The sequence below is a fragment of the Bactrocera dorsalis genome, chromosome 5 (genome assembly GCF_023373825.1).
Source record: "Bactrocera dorsalis isolate Fly_Bdor chromosome 5, ASM2337382v1, whole genome shotgun sequence".
In the NCBI taxonomy this organism is placed as follows: domain Eukaryota; kingdom Metazoa; phylum Arthropoda; class Insecta; order Diptera; family Tephritidae; genus Bactrocera; species Bactrocera dorsalis.
The window spans coordinates 6071400-6097152 of NC_064307.1; the positions used below are offsets into that span (position 1 = coordinate 6071400).

The window sequence follows — 25753 nt, forward strand, 5'->3', positions numbered from 1 at the left end:
GTTCGTCTTCTTTTAGATATTTGCGTTGCACAATATAAGGTCAAAGGAGTTATGATTGTGCCATAACCCACAATTATCAAAGCTTTCATCAATTCATCAATCTTTCATTACCATTTTGCCAATTATGGACGAATTTCCAATTTACTTTAAGTACACCATTATTATCCAGATAATGACTGAGAGTATTGCCAGATGCAACGAAAAGCAAGCTCAAGTGTCCTCAGTTCCACCAAAAACAAAGAAACCCAAATGAAAAACGGTGAGAAAACCGAAAGCCTGATGCACAAAAGACAAGGTGTTCTTAGCCTATTTTTATAAGAACCTTGTGAGTTCGAAAGGATTTTGCGGTGTGCGTGACCTTTACAAACGAGTATACTCGTACAGTAATATAATATTTGCAGGTATGCGTGTAAATTGCGGTTAGTATTTGATGATCGATGGAAATGAAAAATTCATACGTAATTTCGTTGCAGGCTTGTTTGCTTCATGATGTGCGAATAAATTTTAAATTTAAATTCGCCTCATGTATGTGCATGTGTATGTGTGTGTGTCTCATGGGAGTGGTTGTTGGCAGTGTCACCAGTCTTCTGTTGCTTTTCCGTCGCCTAGCTTTGGCTCGCTTTTGTCAGTTGTTTGTGTTTTCGTATTTGTCAGTGTGTGCGGCAATGGCTGTGGTGTCTGGTCGGTTTTGGCTGTGGTGGTTAAAGTGTAAACTTTCAATTTGTTGAAAAACTTTTACACGCCCATAATGGCGGCGTTTATAAAGGAAAGCGCCGTAAATGTCGCTGAATCGATGCGAACTGTCATTGCAACGAAACCGCTGATATTTACTTTGGGCAGCCGAAAACACATGTGGTGGAATAAATAAATATTTAAAGAGCTCGGCTCAAGTTGGCTGAAAGCTGAAAGTGAATAGCTGAGTTATTTTTCCGTTTTCTGGAAATATGTTAAAATTCGATTATGATAAGAAAAATTAATTGGAAAACTGAATTCAAAGTGAACGAATTCAGGTTAGGTTGAAGGCAGAAAACTTTAGTTTCGTGCAAGTGGGGAATTTGTCAACCGATTTCACATATTTTTGGATTATAACATATCCAATATTATTCTTTCACTTTGTTTTGTTTCATTTAACATTGTTATCTTAAATATACCAGAGTTAGGGGTGGTATCATTTACCCAAGTTTATCCATTCCTGGCATCACTACTTATTAATAGCAGAACAAGGTATCTCAAATGTTGTCCGATATTCTTTATGGTATACCCGAATGTCGAAAATCGTTCATTTACTTATTCGAGATACTTAATGTCCTTCAGATCCTTCTCCAGCTGATCTTTCCAACGGAGTGGAGACCTTGCTCTTCCTTTGCTGTGTATCTCGTAAAGCTCATCGTTATATCGACTACCGCAGTCACCATTGCCAATGCACAGAGGACCTTAAAACTTTCACAAAAGTTTTCTCTCGAACACTCCTAACGCCGACTTATCAATTGATGTCATTAAGTTTGAACTTTGTATTAATGCTGGTTCCAAGACGAAATTATTTACAACTTCAAAGTTATGACTGTCAACAGTGACGTGCGTGCCTCTTTCTTTTTTGTCTGCATATGCGTCTCGCTTCTCTCTTCAACTTTACGGTACTATCCCACCCATTTCGAGGTGTGCTGTTCTCTCCACTGTAGCACAACAGTCCTCATCGTATTATCTGTTCCTTTGACCTTTGCGAAAACCAATGGTTTCACTTGCAGCCGTTCATAAGCAGTTTGAAATAACGTCCCATAGTTTCCTTATATCGAGTTGCTGATGAGTGCTCTGAGAGAGCAGGAGTGCAAGTCGAGTAGAAACCCCTTTGCTGTCAGTTATGAATGTATCTTCTAGACGTCGTGCCTCCCTTTGTTTGTTGATGGGCCATCTGAGTGTACGCACGTCAAGGACACCGGATACATGTCGTCCATCTAGCACAACATGATCGATCTGGTTTTGAACATTTCGATCCGGGGACAGCCAAGTAGCTTGATGAATTTTCTTGCGCTGGAATTTAGTACTATAGAATTTCAACAATATTTCGAGCCCCCGAGGAAGTCGGTCAGTCTCAACAAATGAAAAATGTTGTTCCGATGAGATGATGAGTGAATGCCAGGACTCGACGACTGAGTCTTTCTCCCACTACAAAGACCACACCAAATTTGCGTTGAACTGAAGCTCCCCTTTCTTTTAGCCGTGGCTCCAGCCTCCACGGAGGTTGGCTACCGCATTTTAAACAAGGATTGCTCTCGTTTCTAGAGCGCGAGAGCGCAAGAGTAAATATTAGGTAACTACTTACGCAGCAGCATGACTATACCTCATTACCTTAACACCCCTTGACTTTTTTTTTACACATTTTCGAAAGTTTTGAGCCTGTTTTTTAGTTGAAAAAAAAGGTTGCCTCAGAATGGCACACTCTAATATATACGTTAATATAATTCTATATCTATCTCAGTTAGTTTTACAAATAACAGTAAGGTGAACAAATAATACAATGTAACAACATGTTGAGAAAGTATAATATGGAAATTTTATACCAAACCCGCTTTTAGAATGACTCACATTATTCAAATTAGAATATACATAAGTTTAGGCCATTACAGACACGTGAGCACAATATTGAAAACCTTGAAGCACTTCAATTCCTAAACTAAACAAAACAATAATTAACAGTAATTATTTGGTAAGTTTGGAGACTATTTATACAAACTTTGATATTATCTCATCTAGTTGGTTTTTGTCTTCCACCTGCTGCAATTCTTGTTGATTTATACAAATAATTAACTATTCTCATAATTTTCTCATTAATTTCCTGCACACCGCCCTGAAAACCGAATTCATATAAAAGCGTTTAAAAGTCTATATTTAGCACATATTTAGAAAATCTCATTAGATCGGCTTTCTACAACAATTAGTTACAGATACAGCCAAGCGTATATATGTGTGTCAGTGTTTACATAGAAATAACGGTTTGTTTACCCATTTGACATATCTTTGGGGGGCATCAAAATTACAATGCATAATCACAATAATTACATATCCGACATGCTGGGCACCCTGCCCATGGAGACCTTGAGGCTTAGCAAAACTCTGGCGCGCACATGTGCACACAGAGTCCCGTTGAGTGAGTAACATGTCACAGTCGGAGCTAAAGTACTAATATTTGTACTTGTGTGTGTATGTGTGTGTGTTTAGTAAATATTAAACAATGAAATGGCAAATGTCACAGTGACGGACATACATGTATGTATGTATGGTTGTGTATGTTTGAGCACTTATGCCAAACCGGTTAAACGCCAAAGACAATCGACCACAAAATAGCATGACAATTGCCTTCACATGAAAAATATGGTGAAAGTGATTTTTGAGTTGATCAGAGACTGGTTTTAAACTGGTGCAAAATTGGTGTGTCATGGGACCCAGCTTTTGCTATGGAGCATTATAAGATGTTATGAGAAGTAAAACTGGAGGTTGATTGCTGAAAATAAATTTTCTTTTGTTAAGAATTAAATACAAAGGAGTGTTCCAAAGGTTTTATGATTTATAGATCTTGGAACTCCAAGCACGTTTGATAAGGAAAATTTAAATTATTGTAACTATTTGAGTAGAAATACCTTAAGTCTCTGACGTGATGATTGCAGTATAATATCTTCTGAAGCACGTGCTGAGCACAAGCTACTTGATGATGACAAAAGGTTATAACTGAATATCTAAGAAGTCCTTTTAAACAACTTAACTAATGGATTGCCGGCCGATCTATTCAAATACGGCGGTGATGGCAGAATGGTAAAAGCATGCCTCAGCTGCTTTTGTAGAATATAGTCGGAGGAAAGGCGCCCGACGATTCGAATTTAAGCCAAATTCACAAAAAGAAAGACCCCACAATCTTTTACCTACTTACCATGGGATTAGCCTCCTCAACATCGCATATAAGGTTTCCCATCATGCGCAGTATGTGAAAGATTAATGTCCATCGTCAACAACTGATTGGACCTTATCAGTGTAGCTTTTAGGCTTGAAAATCAACAGCTGACCAGATATTTACCATGCCCAAATCTTGGAAAAGACCAGTGAAAAGAGGATCGATAACACATCACCTTTTCGTCGATTTCAAAGCTGCTTTTGGACACCACGATTTCTGAACTTGGTATTCCCGCAAAAACTAAGCTGATGTTGAGCAATACTAAAGCTCCGTTAGGATCGGGAAGGGCGATTCCTGTCATCAAACAAAACAGTCTAGGCTTCCACGTCACTGTTGAATATAACTTCGAAGTCGTCGATCACTTCGTCTATCTTGGAACCAGCATTAACAACTAACAACATGTCAGTCTCGAAATCCGAACACAGAAGAACTTTTGCCACCGGTTTTCTAACGGGTGATTTTTTTGAGGTTAGGATTTTCATGCATGGGTATTTGACAGATCACGTGGGATTTCAGACATGGTGTCAAGAGAAAGATGCTCAGTATGCTTTGACATTTCATCATGAATAGACTTACTAACGGCAAGCAACGCTTGCAAAATCATTGAATTTTATTACCAAAATCAGTGTTCGGTTCGAAATGTGTTTTATCGACAAATTTTGTGTGGTCGCGATGAGGCTCATTTCTGGTTGAATGGCTACGTAAATAAGCAAAATTGCCGCATTTGGGGTGAAAGGAGCAACCAGAAGCCGTTCAAGAACTGCCCATGCATCCCGAAAAATGCACTGTTTGGTGTGGTTTGTACGCTGGTGGAATCATTGGACCGTATTTTTTCAAAGATGCTGTTGGACGCAACGTTACGGTGAATGGCGAATCGCTATCGTTCGATGCTACAAAACTTTTTGTTGCCAAAAATGGAAGAACTGAACTTGGTTGACATGTGGTTTCAACAAGATGGCGCTACTACATGACACCAGCTCGCGATTCTATGGCCATTTTGAGGGAAAACTTCCGACAACAATTCATCTCAAGAACAATGGACCCGTAAGTTGGCCACCAAGATCATGCGATTTAACGCCTTTAGACTATTTTTTGTGGGGCTACGTCAAGTCTAAAGTCTACAGAAATAAGCCAGCAACTATTCCAGCTTTGGAAGACAACATTTCCGAAGAAATTCGGGTCCTATTCCGGCCGAAATGCTCGAAAAAGTTGCCCAAAATTGGACTTTTCCGAATGGACCACCTAAGACGCAGCGGGGGGGCGGTCAACATTAAATGAAATTATCTTCAAAAAGTAAATGTCATGAACCAATCTAACGTTTCAAATAAAGAACCGTATGATGCGATTTTGCAAATTTTATGCGTTTTTTTTTTTAAAAAACAGTTATCAAGCTCTTAAAAAATCACCCTTTACTTCAAGCTGAGTAAGGAATTGAGAAATAAGGTCATCTCCTGACGACAAAAACCAAATTCCTTCAAATCACTCATCAATCCCCGTTATTCTGTATGTGCAGAGGCATCTATGATAACAACAGGTGTTATTGGTCGATGCTACGAGTTTTCGAGAGAAAGGTTTTGCTGAAGATGTGTGGCCGCTACTTTTAGGGCATTGGCACGACGAATACTGCTGTCGATAGAAAGATGAGTTTGCATGAGATCTACGACGACATTGACATATAGTAGATCAGCGAATTAAAGACAGCGGCTACGCTGGCTATGGTCACGTTGTACAAAACGGAACGAAAGCACTCAAGCTCTGAAAGTATTCGACGTAGTATTCGAACAATCTCCGTTGGAAAAAAGAAAACAGGTTTTTGGAGAAGAACCTGACTACACATGGAATATCCTATTGGCACGAACTGCGAAACAGGAGGATGTTTTAAACTCGGCTATAATCGTGTAAGCGTCTCTACGCCATTAAAAAAGAGTATTTTTATAGAGAGAGTATTATTATTAGAAAGAGTACGTGCAGTAGTCTCACCAAAGAGTGATTATCTCCCTCAAATTGTTTCAAACAAATTCATGGCTGGGTTAACAGACTCACCAGCTTTAGTCGCAGAAGGACACAAGGCACTAATATAATCATTGTTTGCGCAGTGAGTGACGGAAATAGGAAATAACAACAACCGCTCCATATTTGCACTCGCACACCAGCCCTTTGACACTCACGAGCTAATAATAATCACTCGGTTTAGTGAATTTGCGCCGTTGGCGTCTTAATGCCGAACGAATTCCATAGAAATTGTGTGCTCGCATGAATGTACAGTTAATTAATTGACACGTTTGATTATTATCAAATTGCAAGATTTTGTGCGCGTGGAAAGCTTCAGTCGGCACGGGAGAGCAGTCGCCTGCCGCTTACACGACGGCATAGTGGAAAATGCCGAAGAGACGCAATGTCTATGTGCTCGAGCTTGAGGAAATGTCAACGATGAGTGTTTATAAGAAAGTGAGTTAGGCATTATTAAATAATTAAAGTACATTGTGGGTCGCCGCGATAAAGGCTTTTCAGGGACAGTTGCTGGCGATTCGCTTTTGTAGTGTTTGTGTGTAAACAAAACTTGTGTAATTTTGCATATTTATATAGAAACTGTCGTCGAGGGTGTGCTGTCTGCGTTTCAAATGCTTTTTATTAACTCTCTTTATTTAACTTTTAATTGTGACCTTGAGCTTGTGGCAAGCAAGAGACCGCAGGCTCACCTAAACACACAAAAAGCAGAAAATATTGACCAGCTGAGTGCGCAAAAGGAAATAATGACAAAAAGTGTTTTCCGAAATCTCATGCCGTTTGGGAGCTTTTTTAGGCAATCAGTTGAGCTTATCACATCAACGTTTTGCTTGAAGCCATGACACATTTTCCAGTTCGTGGTTTAAGCTCTTCTGTGCCTGATAGCATGCTGCGTTTGTGCGATGATTAATGAAGCTGTAAGTCTCCGGGGAGAAGTCACTTTTCGGTTAACATTTCTTTATCGAAAGGCAGCATGAGGCCACTGGCTGGCTGGAAATTATATTGTTTTTTAATGAAAAGCGTGCATGAAATTTGTTTAATGTCTGTGCGGAATAACTTCTTGGAAAAGTTTTTAATAAGAGAAAAAAATTTGTTGGATCACCATTAGGTTGCCTAGAAAGACTTTTATTTGAAGGAAGCTTCTTGCACTTCTCTTACAAAACTAATATTTTTTTCTATCATAAATTAAAGAACTGTTCTTTAGAATAGCTTTGATCTGAGTTAGGACTCGGAACTTGATTTCCGGCCTGTGCACAAAATGAAATTATAAGGAGAGTAGACATTAGTCATAGAATATGTGTTTTGGTGGGCATTGCTAAAATTGTAAGTTGATAGTTTTAATATTCAATTTTTCAATCGGCAATCGTGTACTGGACTTCCCGTGACAATAAGTAACATCAGTTTCCCATCCAACCAACTAAGTATAATATCGGGTTTGTCCGGAAAGTAATAGCACTGAGTCGATTAAAAAAATTTACTGAGCACGTCGTTACAATTCTACGTCGATGCAGCATTTCCAGTGCGATATTCAAGCATTGTCACGGAAGGCACTCTGCGGAATAGCCTTAAGAGCCGATGTGCATGCTGCTTGGATGCCCTCTGTCGTCTTAAAATGCTGCCCTTTCATTGGCCTTTTCAGGCAAAAAAAGCCCGGAGGCCACATCTGGGCTGTAAGGCGGCTTTGGAAATGTTGGGATGCCGTCCTTGGTTAGGTAGCTCTTCACAAGAAAGGCGGTGTGAGCCGGAGCGCGGTCGTGGTGCAACTTTCAATTGGCTGCGATGTCTTGTTGGACTCGATTGACCCCTCGTTTGAGTCTCTTGAGGACTTCCACGTAAATCTTGAGTTTTATGGTTTGTACAGGAGGAACAAATTTATGGTGGACGATGCTTCTGGTGTCAAAAAATCGTTTTCACCTTGGATTTGCTCATTCTTCCGGTCTTCATCAGCGACCTCTTCGCGGCACTGCAAAAAGGCCAGGCGGCACTGAAACATACCACTTTTTGCTAAAGCAACATTTGGGTAAGCCTGCTTGATCATATCAAACGTCTTTGTAACAGATTTACTGAGTTTTACATAGAATTTAATCTCGTACCTCTGCTCTAACGAACGCTGCATTTTCGGCTTGCACCACTCACAGAAACACGTCGCGCGAAAATGCCTGTCCTGACTCGGTCGGAGACAACTGACTAGCCGCTCGTTCGTTTCCTAGGAACGTCATCTACCGAATCCAGTCGGCGCGCGCACGCTCCGAAGTACAGTCGCGGCGGAAGAAAATCAGGTCTATTACTTTCCGGACAAATCCTTTATTATAAAATGTTTAGCTTTTGGCCGATTGTGAAATTATCTGCTGAGTACTTCCAATCATTACCTACATAGTCTAAGTAGTTCAAAGAAAGAGCACGCCGAGGTCAGTCACCTTCGGCTCATCAAAATGTTTGTAGAGGCAAAAAGTCCAACAAATTGCATTTAATTAAATATACTTAACTTGCGACACAAAACTACTATATAACGGCTGTAAAAAAAGGTTTAAATATGTATGTATATGTACTTAAGAACCCAAGTCGTTGAAGTCGTCAAATTGATTTCCAATCAATTAAAATTCCATGATACTCGACTTGTTAACGAAAATTCTGTTGATTAATGTGCTGCCATGACTTTAATTGATTTTGTTGTTATTTGCTCTTGTCTCTTCCACAGGATATAGTACCTATGGAACAAGTTAGCTCTATGGTTTCAAACGGTGGCGGCAGTGTAACCATGCAACGCGACGACGAATACCGGAATCGTATAATGAAAAGTAAGTGTGTCATTCAAGTCGAGCATGCTGTCACAGTCTCACCCTCACCTATCACCCGCTACTCATCACTCTAAGCACATACATATGTATGTTTGTAGGCATGTAGTAAGCATGTTGCAAGTGTAGTAAATAAGCTTTGTACCAACCCGTCTTCCGTTCCCTCCTACCGTTATTCCATCTATGTATGTGTGTTTGTTTATTGCAGTAGTCCATCTGTCAGCGCAGCTGCTCAGTGCACAACGTACAGTGCCCGACCCAGCGCCAAGCGTCATCCATCAGCTCTGGCGACTGTTGAGCTCCAAACTAACTATTCATTTACACGCGCGCTTCCATCTGCTTTGAACAATTTTCACTGGCATCTTGTCTCGTCATCATCGTCACCAGCGCCGACATCACTTTATCACATTGAAAGCTCTTCATGCGCCTTGTTTGTTGCGTCCGTCCACCGAGCTCTACAGTGCCACTCATTTCAACAGAGCTCGCGTTACCGTCTAGCACGCCTTACACCTTCTGTCGCTTTCTATCGAGTTAGCTTAGCCGATCGGCTCGTTTGCCGTCATACACGTCGCTTGCCACCTGCCACCTGCCACCAGCTTGTTGTGTGTCGTATTGTCCCAGCCCATCCTTTCTACATCCGCCAAAACATGGCAGCGCTGAAAAGTTGACACAGTTTTATATCCGTCGACATGTTTTTGGTTACTGTTTCAGCGGTGACACTTGAGTCTCACAATCAGATGTTTGTATCTACTGTTTGTATGTAATTAGTGTCTATTACTTGCAACTACAGTTGACTGTCGAAAAGATAGCGACAAGTCGAAAAATTGCGAAAAGTTCGATTCTTGCTTACCGAAGACTGAATAAAGTCACTCTACCTCGACATATCCGAAACCAAATTTGTACTTTTTACTTGACCGATGCAGTCGGAGTTAGAAGGCAAAAAAGGTAAATGGAATTCCGGCATAACCTCAAGGGTTTGAGGTGAATTAGGTTATTATAGAGAGGGTCCCAGTCTCAAAACACAAATTTATGAAGCCAGAGCTCACTTAGTTGATATAATAAAGTTATGTTGTTGTTGTTGTAGCAGCAGAAATCTGAGTTTTCAGTCCTTGGCCGGATAAACATCCTGGTCCGTTCCAGTTACGGACGGTTGTGGGAACGGATAACAAAGTTATATAGTTTATCGTTTGCCCAAAGCTCAAGGCTAGGCCGTTTGCAAAAATCTTACCAGTTCTTATTAGACAACCAAAGCCTTCTATACCGGTGATCTAAGGGTTTAAATGAGTTGAAGGTCGCATCTCGCGGAAAGCTAATTTTTACAAGATTCATGGATGTCAAAAAGTCGGAGCCGAAATCAATCATGTTAACGCACAGGGTCGAGAGCAAAGGTATACACTTGAGAACCTAAGCTTCATTCTCATTTTTAGCTACATACTGGTCACTTTTCCATACATGATACACATACATATATGAATGTGTGCGTGCGCACTTTCAAGGCTCTCCATAGTATGCGGACCTATGGCTGTACATTCGCAAAAAATTAATTGAAATATTTCTCCATGGTCTTGTTTCTGTGGCTAAGCCTGTGGCTGCGGTTGTATTCCACTCGATTGTTTGTACCAGTTTTTTATGCTCTTCGTTAGCACATCCTTGAAATGCGCGGCATGCTTCTTCGCGGTTTATAGCCACTAACTGTTTGTAAATATATAAAAAATATCAATTGTAGGTACGTGCATTAGGGTGTGCTCGCTTAGGAAATTATGCAAAATATGTACATATGTGCTAAAAAATAGAAAAAGTACATACTATAAGTTTAGACTGCAGATACAGGGTTTGTCCGGAAAGTAATAGGACTGATTTTCTTCCGCCGCGACTGTACCTCGGAGTGGGCGCGCGCCGTCTGTACTCGGTAGAGGGCTTTTCTAGCTACCAACGAGCGGCCGGTCAGTTGGCTCCGAGCACCTGGAGAGTCAGGACAAACATTTTAGCGCGACGTGATTCAGTGAGTGGTGCAAACCGAAAATGCAGCGTTCTTTAGAGAAGAGGTTCGCGATTAAATTCTGTGTGAAGCTCGGCAAATCTGCGATAGAGACGTTTGATATGATCAAGCAGGCGTATCCATTGCTCTAGCAAGAAGGGGTATGTTTAGGTGGCACCAAGCCTTTTTGGAGGGCCGGGAAGAAGTCGCTGATGAAGGAGCAAATCCAAAGTGGAGCGATGCTCATTGTCTTTTTTGACATCATTGTCATCGTCTACCATAAATTGGTTTCTTCTGTACAAACCGTAAACGCCAAGGTTTTCGTGGAAGTCCTCAAGAGACTCAAACGAAGGGTCAATCGCATCCGACAAGACATCGTAGCCGATTGAAAGTTACACCACGACAACGCCCCTGCTCAAAATCGTTTTTCTTTTCGACTCTCAAGGCTATGCTGGAGTATGCCTTCTGTGACGCCTTCTATGTTTGGAAATCGCGATGGCAGCGCTGCATCGACGCAGAAAGAGCCTATTTTCAAAGTTTTTAAAGAATTGTAACGATTGGTTCCATAGATTTTTTTAAATCCACTCAGTCCTATTACTTTCCGGACAAAACTGTTATATCTAAGTCTTGAAGACAGAGACTTTACACAACGTTGTCTACTTCCGAGTCTATTATCCGATTGGTGATAAATCATAGACGATGAAACAACAATTCTACTTCCTAGCACCGTCTGGTTCACCCTAAAGCGCTTATTTGCGCACAGCAGTCGAGCATACGCACATGACTTGAAGGCGGCATCCGCCAAGGTGGCTAAGCGCAGAGTGAAACGTAGATAACGGTAAAAGTGATGTTGGCGTTGACGATGGCGGCGCCGAAGGTGGCAGCGGAGGCGGCTGTATTGTTGGCGCTTTGCGTGCTCATGCATATAACGGCGCTGCTACTGCTGGAAATAGTGAAATAGTGTGTGCATTGACGCGCGCAGGCACACATGAGTCTACTTCTATACACACCTACATATACATATTTGCACATATACGAGTGTGTGTGTGTGTGCCTGTGCATTTCTTTAGCTGATAGTGTGGTTTTGTCTTTTTATTCCCATTTATTTCACTTTTGTCGATTTGTAACGCCATAATGCTGTTTGTTATTTGTTGTTGGTTTGTTTGTTTGTTCCCCCTCATCTATTTGCATGTGTGCCTATGTGTTAGTAAGTGACTACATGCACAGCACGTATTCACAAGTGTAGTTGTATGCCCATTGAGCATGTGAATCTCGTTTTTTTATGTGTGTGTATATAGTTGTTGTTGTTGTAGCTGCCTTTTATGCAGCACATCTGGTGCATGAGGCTGTGCGAAATTAATTGAAATGCTCCTTTTGTACTTTCCATTTTTTATTTTTACACCACTTTTCCTTTAATGGCGGAACGACGCGTGCGAATGGCGTTGGCGAATGCACAAAAACCGCAAATTGGAATAATTATGACAAATATTCGCATCGCAAAAAATGCCTACATTGAAAAATCGTGCATATTTATGTGCAATTTTTAAACATTCATCATTGCTCTAAACATCAACGAAATCAATGATGACGCAAATTATACGACGATTGATGAATGATGCGTTAATGTTGTTGTGCATGCGTTGGAATTATCCATTTTAGTACGGCGTGTGGGTGAGTGCTTCAATTGGATTAATGAATTTGCACGAGAGTAAAAGAAAAACCATAAATGAAGCACCCATATAATACATAGACAATACTTTATTGCTATTATTTTTAAATTATTTATTTATTTAGAAAAGCCTGCTGTTACATACATATATAATATATCAAAATATACATTATTATATACTAATTATTTTTCGTGAATATATTTACAAATACATACTTATTTTCAAGTCCTTAAATTCTCAATATTTTGCTGTCTAATAGTCATCTTAAAAATTTTAAATACTCCTTAATTATCAGTGTTAAAATTCATAACCAAATATGCTTTTAATTAATATATTGTAGTTCCTTACCATTGCCTTGTGAATCCCCTGACTGTTTTTAGCCTATATGTATGGTATGTAGTACATATATCGTCATCTAAAATGCAAAATAATCTAATATCATCGCGAAGGTAAACCAATAAATAGAAAACACTCATATTGAAATAAAATTTGAGTTTTGGTTATAAAATGGTTATGTATTGGTTATAAAATGGTTATATATTGGTTATCATATTGAAACAAAATTTCAGTTTTGGTTATAAATAGGATATATATTGGTTATCATGTTGAAACAAAATTTCAGTTTTGGTTATAAAACGGTTGTGTATTGGTTATCATACTCTGACATTGAAATAAAATTGAGTTTTGGTTATAAAACGGTTACATATTGGTTTTGAATTTAGGTTATAAAATGATTATATATTGGTTATCATACACTCATATTATATTAAAACAAAATTTGATTTTCGGTTATAAAATGGTTATAAATGAATATATATTGGTTATCATACACTCAGATTGAAACGAAATTTCTGTTTTGGTTACAAAATGGTTATAAAATGGTTATTTTATCTAACAGCGATTTTTGCTTTTTTCATGATACGTTGTTTTGCATTTTAGGTGACGATATGTATCTATCTAGTGTTAACTATTTAACTGATTTGTATGAGTTGAATTTAGCTTTATGGAGTGCAATGATTGCTTCAGCTTAATTTTTTTCTTTATTGCAGTACTGAATAAATCTCCTTGTAAGTACCCACTTTTTCGTAAAGTGGTAACCCCGTTTTTGTTTTGTATCCCATCGTTTTTAGCAGGAAAACAAATGAAATTTTAGCTATATATTTTTTGTATATACGTACATATATACTGTAATTGGATAATAGAATTAAATTCTTATGTTTTCCATTAGTGCGAATATTAATTAGTCCCTTAGCTAATAAGAAATATCATGATTTATCGGGAATGTATATTTATTGATTATTATATGTTTGGGTGCGCAATACTTCGTGTTTATTTATAATTGAATGGAAAGAGTTGAAATTGTAAGAGAATAAGCTAAAAAGTTCGTATGTTTTGGGAAGTGAATCAAGCTTTAAGTGTATAAAGGCTTGAAGCTATAAAATCTAAAGGTCATACATATAAATTCCTGGTTATTTCAGACAAAAAAAAATATTTCTGCACATGTATCGAATGAGTATATTTTTGCAAATATTTTTCGAAAATTGGACGTGCATTCGACTAATAGTTTCGACTCCTAAAACTTTCAAACTTATTTGTAGATAAACATTGTTTTGAGAGAGAGTTGTTGATGAAAATGTATCGAAATGGCTGGACTAAGCGAATTACACGACCTTTTTAGATATATTTTTCAGCTAATGATCAAAGAAATAAGAGTTTTGATAATAATAACAATCTTTTATTTAAGTGTATATTTTGTCATAAAAATCGACTGTCCATTAAAGGGATTTTCTGGTCTATATGCCCGAATTTCGATCATTTTTTGACATTTAACTTCTTTTACTAATAATTTTTTATTTCTATCTGAAGAGGAAAATTTCATACTCTTGCAACATGAAAAAATCAAAGGCAGGAGGTACTTTTAGGTGTGCTAATATAAGGTTTGTTAGTTATATGAGGACTAGGGCGAGTTTTCACCTGATTTTATTCTAAGCACAAAATTGCATCGTTATAAGGAAAACACGTTCTCTCTTTATAGTAGGTGTATGAGGGCACAGGCATAATACTATCAGGAAAGGATTCTCTCTGAATTTCATTTGAATCATTGTCGGATATTTTTTTTGGGTAAAAAGTTAAAGCACTGAGCCCATTTATTGAGTACATAAAGGTTTGAACAGTTTTGGTTCGATTTGTGCAATTTTTAGTCATAAGGTCATAAGAGCACAATTCGTGCCAATTTTGGCAGTGATATATTAATTGATTATTGATTTGTATACTGGAATGTGAAAGTTTCAAATGCACATTAAATTTCTGCTACGATTGAAGAAGGTGTAGTTCTAGCCTGATTTCGCATATTTTCATATTGTAACATAGGAATGCCACGTACCAAATTTTGTCGAAATCGATCGATCTGGGATTTCACCTAAAAGTGAGCGGTGCTACTCTCATCGTCCAATTTTTAGCCCTGTTATCACTGTGATCGTCTGTTCACAGTTAGTGTTTTATGTCTTAATTTAGTGATTAGTTATGGCACTTACAGTTTTCGGATAATGGGGTTTTGTAGGCATAGCAATGATCGGATTACGCCCATCTACGAACTCGTAATTTTTTTGTGACTAAGAAACGCGCACATCAATATTATCCATATCCATATCTCCATTTTTACTCAAGTTACAGCTTGCACGGACCGTCGGACGGATGAACAGATCGTCACCCGGATTTCAACTCACTTCTTCATCATTCATAGATATCCCAATATATATAACCCTATATCTTGATTAGTTTTAGGTGTTACATACAACGGTTAGGTGAACAAAACTATGCGTTCTTGAATACGGCCTTCTCGTCTCTATGATTTCTACTCCAGTGGCCATCTGAAAAACAAAACAATGCAGGACTATTGTATTTAGTAGGAACTTCGCTATCTTAAGAAACCGCAAAACGAAAAAAAGTTAATAAAATGGCGTCTACTCCAAAATAAAGCTGGATTTTTCACATGTTTGTCGAATTTTTAGAAAATATTATACACTTTTGTTTTCCAGTTTTTGTTGTTTCTTATGATAGAGAGATATGTATTTCAAGAATATAAATGCCATATTTCTTTGGAGATTAAATATCACTCATACGCATAGGTGTTTGGGCCAATGAATATTTCTGTTGTGGATGACAATACACAAAAGCCAATGCACAATGTGGTTAATACAAATAAAATGTTCATAAAATTAAGATTATGTACGAGGGCAAAAAGCTGTAGAAAAATGTGACTATTTTAATATGCAGAAGTTATTAGTTTTTGAACTTCGGACAGTTGAGAATTGCCTTTTTCCTAACACCAAAAAGTTACCAGAAAAGTGACAAGGTCTCAGTTCAACTGTTTATATTTTATTACAAGTTGGAGTAATTTAACTAATAAAAATAGAAATGGTAAGCATTTTTTCAAAAACCTTGTATCCTAAGATAGCCGTACTAACGTACCTGAAAATGAAAAATATTTAAAATTATTATTAAATTATTATTATTAAATATTTTGAATACTTTAAAACGCTTAAACTCGCATACTTCCTAAACACATATGATACATTTAATATGATGCTCACTGAAGGATATGGATGCCGTGAATATCGGAAACTTGTCTTAGCCTATCCGCCTTTTAATAATACAACTGTGTTTCTGAAATTATAACTATAACCTAAAAAAACTTTCCTGCTTTCGACTAAAAAGTATTAAAAATTCAACACCTTCCATGGATTAAATAGAAATTGCTTTCGTATTAATAAACCGTTGCGAAGTTCATATTACCAAATTTGCAAAACTTACAAGCACCACTTATTGGAGTACATAGAACCATGTAGTACATGTGTACGAGCATGCAAGTGCATGTGTGCTAATGTATGCACACAACAAGTGTTTTTGGTGCTTGTGTTTGTAACGGAATCAACAATGAGGAGAAGACCCCCAGCAATTCCAAGCTGCGCAATAGACCCAGCAGAAAAATTTGTTTGCTTAAAACTCAACTGGTTACATAGTAGTAATGAATTCGAGTTTCAGGTTTCTACTCAACGAAAATCACAAATACTCGCAAAACTAAATTTTTTTTATGAAAATATAGGTGCTTATTTATTTAAACTACTTCCGGCTACTGTTGCTTGAAGCGGTTTTAGAGAACTAGTTTGTATAACAAATATAAAGAGCTTCACAGCACAAGCCATACACCAGTAACCGCTATGCTTTCTGCATGGTAACGTTCGCTGAAGAGCAAACACAAATACCTAAACACTCGCACTTACATATGTATGTATGCAGCAGCTCGTGGAGAAGTATTTGCATTCAAGCAAAAGTATCTCAGGGAGCTTGTACTCATACTTGTCGGCAGACGCTTCACGTATGCAAAGCATTTCCAGCACGTAAACCGAAAAACACAAAGCATGCGCCGCACACACGTGCACACCCACATTGAGGCAGTACGCTGCAATGCTTGTGACTTGCAAATGGGTTTGATTAGTGAGAGTGTGCTTGTAATTTTGGCATAAAGCATGCTTTGGCCGAAGGCAATGGGTTAATTGCTTGTATATTTGCCATTTTTCTCACATAAATTTTAAAGTACACAAAAAGTTAGTTATGAGCGGGTGAAAATTTCATAACGGTCAGCAGTTAATTTTATGAGCTGCCTAACAAAAATGCAAGGGGAAAGGTTTGTTTAAAGGGCGGCGGGAGATGAAAGCTAGTTATAAAACGATACGCCGGACTATTGAGTGGGGGCAAGGAGGAAGTAAAATTGATTGTCATTTATAATTACATTTTTTTACAAAGAAAAATTATTGAAATTTTCCTTCTCCTTGGGAGCCACGCAGCATGCACTTGATTTTTGATAATCTTTACCTCAAGTTCAAATTTGATCCGGGCTGGTCCATATAAACTGCACGCGAAAACCAAGTCGATACAATTTCCTATATTCATTTCACCAACTCTTATAGATCATCTTAATCATTTTGGTTAATGTTTTGTATGGAGCGTGCCGTTAGTAGAGCCTCAACTAAATACTATAATGTGCTGTCACAAAACGAGAGTCATCAATTAGCTACCGAATTCACTAGAATCGGCTCCCTGTTGTTGTTTTCGAAACCGAAAAATCCGCTTCGTCAACCAAAATGTTCGTGTTGTAAACAAACAGTTGGAAAAACATACAACAATTGACATATACATAGGTATCGAACTGCCCACGAACACGAAAAAAGGTTGGGGGAAAAATACATGTCGATTCGGTTTACCCGCGCAATTTGAATGTACCAGTCCGAGTCAATTTCGACCTTTAGGCTTTTGTGAGTCTTTATGATTCTATTAAGAAATTTCATTCGAAACTGAACAGCTCTGTCTGCTCTCTCTGGCATACGGCGATGACATCGATACCATTTGCCATAACAAACGCGCCGTTAGTTCGGCTTTCTCTAGGTTGGAAAAGAAGCGAAGCAAATTGGTCTGGTAGTGAAAGAGGATAAGACAAATATCTCTTGTCTGACAGGACCTGTCATCAAGCAAAGAGTCCTCACACTCACGACTTGGCCTCCACGTCATTGTTGACAGTCGTGGGTACTTTCGTTTGGCTTGGAATCAGCATTAAGCCGAACAACAATAACATCCCTGAAATCCAACGTAGAATAACCCCTGTCTTCCGTTTATCACAACATGATCGATCCGGAAACAGCTAAGTAGCCTAGTGAATTTTTCTATGCTGGAATCTGGTACCACAGATAAACATATTACGGGTCCCGGCGAAGTCGATCAGCCTTAACCCATTTGGGAATATTTCCTCGTGGAGGCTGAATTTACCCACTGCTGTGCCAAAGATACAATCCTTACCCACCCTGACGTTAGAGTCGCCAAGCACGATTTTGATATCGTGACGGAGGCAGCTCTCATCGGTGCGCTCCAAGCGCTCATAAAAGGCATCTTTGGTCATATCATCCTTATCTTCTGTCGGGGCGTGAGCTCAAATCAGCGATATGTTGAATAACTTCGCTTTGATGAGGATTGTGGCTAAACCTTCATCCACCGTGGTGAAAAATAGTAATAGGCGATAGTCATATGGCCACTGTAATAAATGCCACAAGGACCTACTCGCCTCAGTCCTTGTCCCGTCCATCGCATTTCTTGGAGGGCGGTGTTGTCAGCCTTCCCTCCAACGAGGACATCCCCCTGATGGGCAGCGGCACCTTCCCAATGAAGGGATCGGACATTCCAGGTGCCAGTCCTCAAATCAATCCTTAATGCGTTTGCCATGGTCGTCATCAAAAGGAGGGTCTCTCATCCGGAGCTGTTATTTATTGTTCGCTGGGGGCGTTTTTTACGTGGCTGGCCCCAAACCCATCGCACTACCCAGTTTAGGGGAAATATACAGACTTACAGATGCAAATTTAGGGTAACATCTAGCAAATGGTAACTTCTTCGAAAAGTTCAACTAGTTTAGAAGTAGTGCTGATTTTGAGCGTTGCATTCGAGCTTTTATTTTTGTCAACCCCAGTGAATTTCCAAAATCACAGAAACGAACAAATGCCTTTGACGTATGACTTCTAAATTTTTACAGGGTCAGCAAGGACCGCAAGGAGTTTTTCTTCCGAGAGATGGAATTAACTATTTTCGAATTTTGTGTGCATACAAAATATTTGCTATTTGTATATTGAACAGCTACTTTCCCCTCTCCTCTGATAAAAAAGTTGGCCGGCCATTTCAAGAGCACACAATTTGCCACAGGCAAATCTCTACTTACAGCCTCACTTACTTAGTCAAAGCATAATAGTAATAATAATAAATCATCTCATTGTGGCAAATCTTGCACATGCGAATTGTATAGAAAAGAGGATGAAAGGAGAATGGGAAATATTTACACTTGTCATTGCAATTTGTCAAAGCAATGAAATGAAAGTAAATGACATGCGAAAACAAGCTCATAACAGCGTGCACAAGCAAGCATCATCGCCTTGACTTGCTGAACCGAATTCCCCGTCAGGCACACATTTCTTAGCTGTGATTGTGGGAATCTCGCCTTATTAGCATAAAACACTTACATTTTCAACTAAATTACACAATGTTAATTTAAAAGACAAACTCAGATGCCAGCGACAATGCCAGCAGGACACAAAGCGACTGCGGAGAAGAGAAAAGAGAGCGGGAGGCGATGTAATGAACGGGAGCAGCACGTCACTGCTTTGCTCAAAAATTTTCCATTCAAACGTTTATGTGTGCGCATATTTGTTTGTAAGCCGTCAAGAGGTTATCTTAGCAAGCTGGCGTTTTCTTAGCGTTGCTTTGTGGGCTCTTGGCGCGCTGCCATCGCTGCCATTTCACGTTTCACGCTCCGCACTGTGGCGAATAGCAAGCGTTGCCACCAGATTGTGGCTGCTAGCAATTTCTAGATGGTTAATAAATACAAACTAAACACACAATTTCGGTGGGGCGGTGGAGCGAAGCACAAATACGGCACACTTCACACCCCGCCCGGCGGTATTTGTCACTTTCAGACTTTTGTTAGTGGCTTTAAGTTGGTTTTGTTGTACTTGTTGTTGCTGCTGTCAACATGGTTGATAGTTTTCTGTAGTGCCGTTTGGTGTTTGTTGTTTTGTTGCTGTTGTAAAGATTGGTTGTGTTCGAAAACCCAGCTTATGGATTAAAAGTGGAAAATTCGCTGAAGCAAAAACCGTTAGGCATTTATGATGCTGGCAGTTGCATTATGTGTCGGTCCTGGGCCGTTGGTTGCGGGAGGAAGATAGGAAAGCGCAGCATTTTATGCTTATAAGAAATCCGCAAAATTTTCTGTATATACAAGTACATATAGATTCTTGCGTGCGTCTTCCGAGCGCTCGGCAGCCACAAGCTCATCATAAATACTATATAGTACATATATGTACATATATACAAGTATGTTGGTGTGCGTGAGCCCGCATATTTGTCAGTTCAATGCACTGCCTCGCCAACTTCCGCCAGCCGCTGCAGCTCGACAGCTTCATTACTCAGCCTCCTGGGCCAACTCGATGTTATTGGCAATGGATTGTTGGCTGTCAGTCGTCGAGTGTGTTGATTGAAAAAATTCTCGAGGCTGGCGACTTATGAATGTGTGATATGCGCCAACAGTCGCGTGCGCCCCAGGCGGAGGGGTTTGGTGCGGAGTGCATTTCCGCTGCCAACTCAAGAAAGTTGGTGAATAGTTAAGGCCGTTGTATAAACGTGCTGTCATTTCTTAGTCTTTACGGCTCGAGCCGTCGATGCCGGCGATAGTGGCATTGAAGACGCGCGCACTCCGAAGAATTGCAGAAGTGGCAGGCGCAGGCACTCACATAAATGAACACAGTTTTCTTTATGAATTTCGCAAATAAATGGCAGCCATTCTCAACCACGTTGAATGTAATTTTTCTTCGCTGACTTCTGCTGCTTACTGCTTCGCCAGTAAAGTCGAGAAAGTCGGGAGAGTAGAGATTTTTATGCATTTATCAGACGCTGCTGAATTTTGGCGCTTTTCATAATATTTGTGTGTGCTCAAGGCATTTGTTTGGACCGATGGCACTTGCTGTGTGACTATTTGATTCATGACGTGGCATGGTGGGCCACTGTGGTCGATTCGGTTTTTCAAGCCGCGCGATTTTTGTGCGGTTTTTTGAATGGATTTGTGCGATGCACGCAGATAAACACTGTCAATTTTAGACTTATGTTAAGCATTCATCAGTTTCAGTCAGATATTTGGGAAGTCCGGGGTTCCCGTAGTTTAAAATAGCAATAGTTCGAATCTGGAAAAATATCCTTATTACATGATTCTCATCTCTTTCAAGGTCTTGTCCGATTTAAATATATTTATTTTCGCTCTAGTTCAAAAAATTCAACTTAAAAGTGGGTAATGCCACCCCCCGTTCAATTTTTACCCCGGGTCCCATAAAGCCCTTTCGTAACATCTTGGGTTTCTGATGCATTTAGTAATTGATTATTTGTTGAGTGGACGGGGTTATCTTCCGATTTTATCCACTTTTACAGAGTCGAGGATTGTGCTAAAGTGATTTCTTGTGAGCGAATTTTGTTATTGTAGCTTAAGTCGATTAGAATATATGGTTACGAAATTAAAGAGAGGATGGGACCACACCCACTTTTTCAAAATTTTTAGTTTACTGGTGTGTCTTGCTATGGCGATCCCCTGCGTCAAATTACAACTCTATATCTTAATTTATACATTTTCGATTAATGGCTCCACTTTACTTTTTTGCCAAGGAACCCAAATACCAGGTTTCACCAAGTTATCTCAATTTTTTCTCAAGTTACAGCTCGCACGGACAAACGGACGGACAGTCACCCGGATTACAACTATTTTAACAGATTACGGTATAAATAACGGTGCTTCAGGGTGTTAAAATATTTATTACTCAAGAAGCTCGTGACTCCCGCCTTTTGCTTTTGTCGAATTTTCGCACGTACCACGAAGTTAGTACATACGTACGTACATATGTACGTATGTCTTGAATTCCGACCGGCGATCAATAAACTAAATTATGTGCCAGCATCACATTTTCATGAGCTCGCATACACTCACAGACACATACACGCTTTTGTATGTGTGTGTGCATTGGTTTTCTCTGTTTGTGCGTGCCTCTGCGTGACCTCTTCTGCATACGCCATTGCGTTTCTCCCATGCATATTTAATTTTGTCGGAAGCGCGGGGCTTCTGCTACCGTCACTGGCTGCTGGTGTTATTTATTTGGATTTAATTGATGCTTTGTTGGCTTTTTGATTAAGTGTGCGCACATCAGTGCTTAAATGTAATGTGCTCGTGGCAATGTTTTTGTGAATGGCTAAGCGTGCATTGCGTTCAAGCTTAAATTGCTGAAGCGGAAATTCTCATTAATGCTGCGCCAAACTTTGGTTGCCATATGTAATACCATTGACGAATTTCCAGTTGAGTTATGGGCGCCTATAAAGTGTGTTGCAAATATTATTTGGTTATAGGATTGCCTTATATTTCTCGATTAGAGTTTCATGTGGATTAAAATTGTCAATATGCTGCGATTTAAATTAAATTTAGATAAAAAATTGAATGTGATGAAACAAATGTGTATGTGTAAACACAAATTTCATCATACGGACATATCACATTCGGTTCAGAGGCTTGTGTGGTCTCATGTATAATAAATATGTTATTTTTTATACAAATCAGTTTGCTGAAAGATAAAAGTAGACAAATTTAATCACATTTATTTGCTTTCTATTTATCACAAACTACACGTAGTCATATATGTATATTCATAAAAATTAAATTTTTTTATATTTTTTTTTACTTTGAGCTTGCACAGCTTTGTGTTAAATTTAAGTTGATTGCATTCATATGCCTGAGCGATTCGTTCCAATTAAGCTTTTAGCTTTGCTGCGCCACTAACTGAGTAATTATATTGATTTTGTTCATCTGTGGCGTTAAATCTTTCATTTCTCGCGTGTAAAGTAAGAAAGGTGTTTGAGGACCTACAGGGCGTATACGTAACATTTGTTGACAAACTCAACGCATTCCAAATATCGTACGCTTTCTCATACGGACTACCTAAAAAAAAATAAAATTATATATATTGGACACACCAAATAGCAAAAGGTTTTGCATGAATTTCGCCTTCCACTTCCTCGCATCATTCAGCAGAATGTCTATAACTCTGAAATATGATAAGAGGTATTAGCAAAGATTAGAATTTTTTGACAGAATTATTTTATTAGAATGGCTGTGACGCTATTACCCGAGGTGTGTGCGTGTAATTGCTCCAGTTACAAGTTCTGAGCCAACTGTACCTGTATAAAAGCCCCATCATCGCTACCTCGGACAGGCAGGATTTGTTTACAATAACATCAGTTTGCTGTCAGTCCACAGTGAACCAATGAAAAAGCGACAAACTGTAAAAAAATAAATATGAACATTTCATACAAAAGCAATATTTTTAATTATCCTGAACACGCACTCTACAAACTGGGTCACTCGCCGCTCATAGCAGCTCAACTCTCGTCAATTAGAGTGGCTCGTGCATTTGAAATTTTAATTGCACGAGAAAATCAATAACTCATGCGGCGAAGAGGCGGCTGCATTTGCATACTCATAAACATGAATTGATTTCAAATTTATACAATATTAATATCAATGTATGCGAAGGCAAAACACTCCCTATCAACCCACTTACAGCAGAACCGATTCTTTGGTAGAGTGTGTTGGAGGGGGGAACTCAGAAGTGCTCATTACTCAGATGGCGCGTATTGACAGACAATGCACGGAATGGGATCATTAAATGGCAATACTCGCATATTCACAAGTGCCCACGCCTCGAAGGACACTTTCAATGGCAACGTAGAGGCCGCGTGGACTTACCCATTGTCGACTGGGATACGAATGTATTATTTGTGCTGCGCTATATTCGCGATTAGAACGTGCAATTTTTATCGCCTAAGAAGTTAATTTGCAATTTTATATCAACATTCGCATTAACTAAATTATTGTTTACTTTTAAATGACAGCCGAGTACTAATGGCACATTCCTACGCTCAAAGTGCCAGCAAATAAACAAGTAGCTGTCCACCCCTCCGCCGCCCTCTCTGCTGTGCAGTAAATGAGCGTCGCGTCGGGGCCGCACAGCGTGTTCTCGTATCGGTAGGGTGGTGGCTTAGCCATGTCGGAACAGCTGGCGATTTGGAGAAATTGCATTTAATAATGCAAAATGGTGGAAATGAGCAACATAATGAATTAAGTTTGGCTGTTTTGCCCGTTTTGCACAGGCGGCGAAAATAAAACAACAAAGAAGCAAAGGAAAATGCAAAAAAGTTGAATAAACCTCGGTGTTTAGTGGAAAGGGAAAATACATATATTGTATATGACACATACATACATTGTGACAAAAAAGTACGCGAAAATCGTAAAAAAGAAACGCAAAATATTTAGTTATTCATCAATATTTATTTTGTTGCCTTCAAAGTTATCCCCACCAGTTGTAATACACTCACAACTTACAACGATTTTTCAAGTCCTCGAAGCATTTTTCATAAGCAGTTTTTAGGACGCCTTTCAGCTGAAAAAGAGTTCCACGGAGCGGCAATTTCAGTCTGGGGAACAAGAAAAATAACACGGAGCCAAATATGGCTATGAATACGGTGGTTAATCGATGGTTTTATGGCATTTTTGGATTGTTCTTACACAATTTCATCCGTTTTCGACGGACGTTCTCACTTAAACGCCTCAATACGGCCAAATATAACTCCTTAATGAATGTCTGTTCTTCTAGAAGAAATTAATGATGCATCGAACTACGAATATCGAAAAAAACAATGAGCAACACTTTGATTTTTGGTCGACTTTGGCACAGTTTTTTTTTGGTTTCGGCTCGTTTTATTCCTCCATTCCCACGATAGTATGCTTGTTTGCATGTCAAACTCATACAGCCATGTCTCATCGGCAGTAGTAACGTTCCCCATGAATGTGGGAACGGATTTCGCATGATCCAGGGACCTGTTTATAGTACTCGTTTTGAAAAAATCGGGACGAGTCAAGCAAGAACGGCGTCTCATACCCAAAACATCCACCAAAATCATTCGAATGAACTCGCGAGAGATGTCGAAGTCTCTTACCAACATTCTTACACTTGTCTGATGATTTTCAAGCACCTTAATCTTCACTTTGTATTATTTTCATCAGTTGAAAAGATCCAAGGTGGTCCAGAACGAGTCAAGTCTTTAACGATCTCTCGATCGTCTTTGAAGTCTTTGTACCACTCGTAGGTTGAGTTTTTGATAAAACTGCAACACCGTAAGCCTTTTCCAATATTCGCAACGAATTCGCACACGAAATTTGGTTAGAAAAACAAAATTTTAGACAAATTCTTTGCTCGATATTTTATCCACTGCGAAAATAACAACGCATTACTGACTACTAACATAGCAAAATACATTTTCTTGAAACATCATTTACCCGCTGAACAAAACAATTTCTGGCTTTTTTGTTGTCACAATGTAAACAAACCCATAAACACATTTATGTGTGAATATATAAACTTATAAAGGTCAGGAATTTTCATTTTACTGAGCTCAGAGTTATTGGTTTGTTGTTGTCGGCATAAAAGCTCATATTTTATTTCTAGCACTTTTAAAGAAGTAAGGTTGAATTGCATAATTAAGTATTCTGTATGTGCTCGCTGTTGGCTTTAGGTAATTTCGTAAAAAAGAGTGATTTCACTATACTACATTTTTTTCCTCGACTTCGCTATATCAGCTTTCTTCAAGTGGTTTTGGGCTTTAGTGAATAGATCTGTTCCTAAGCTTTTTAACTTCTTCCGGCAAAAGCGCTGTGAACTTCTACAATATAACTACATAT

General features: G+C 39.0%; 1 protein-coding gene across 16 annotated transcripts in view; it reads left to right on the forward strand.

Annotated features, from left to right (window-relative positions):
* LOC105233514 (band 7 protein AGAP004871) overlaps nucleotides 1-25753 on the forward strand; it is a 104848-nt gene that overhangs the window by 9693 nt on the left and 69402 nt on the right. For 5 of the 16 annotated variants that reach the window (XM_049456889.1, XM_049456894.1, XM_049456890.1 and 2 more), the window contains one exon: nucleotides 8649-8748. In XM_049456889.1, coding sequence (XP_049312846.1) covers nucleotides 8661-8748 — 88 coding nt within the window. In that variant the 5' untranslated portion in view covers nucleotides 8649-8660. Of the gene's footprint in view, nucleotides 1-6245; nucleotides 6392-8648; nucleotides 8749-12382; nucleotides 12395-13442; nucleotides 13461-25753 lie in introns of those variants that run through there. The other 11 variants (XM_049456891.1, XM_049456892.1, XM_029553506.2 and 8 more) reach the window with 8 other exon arrangements.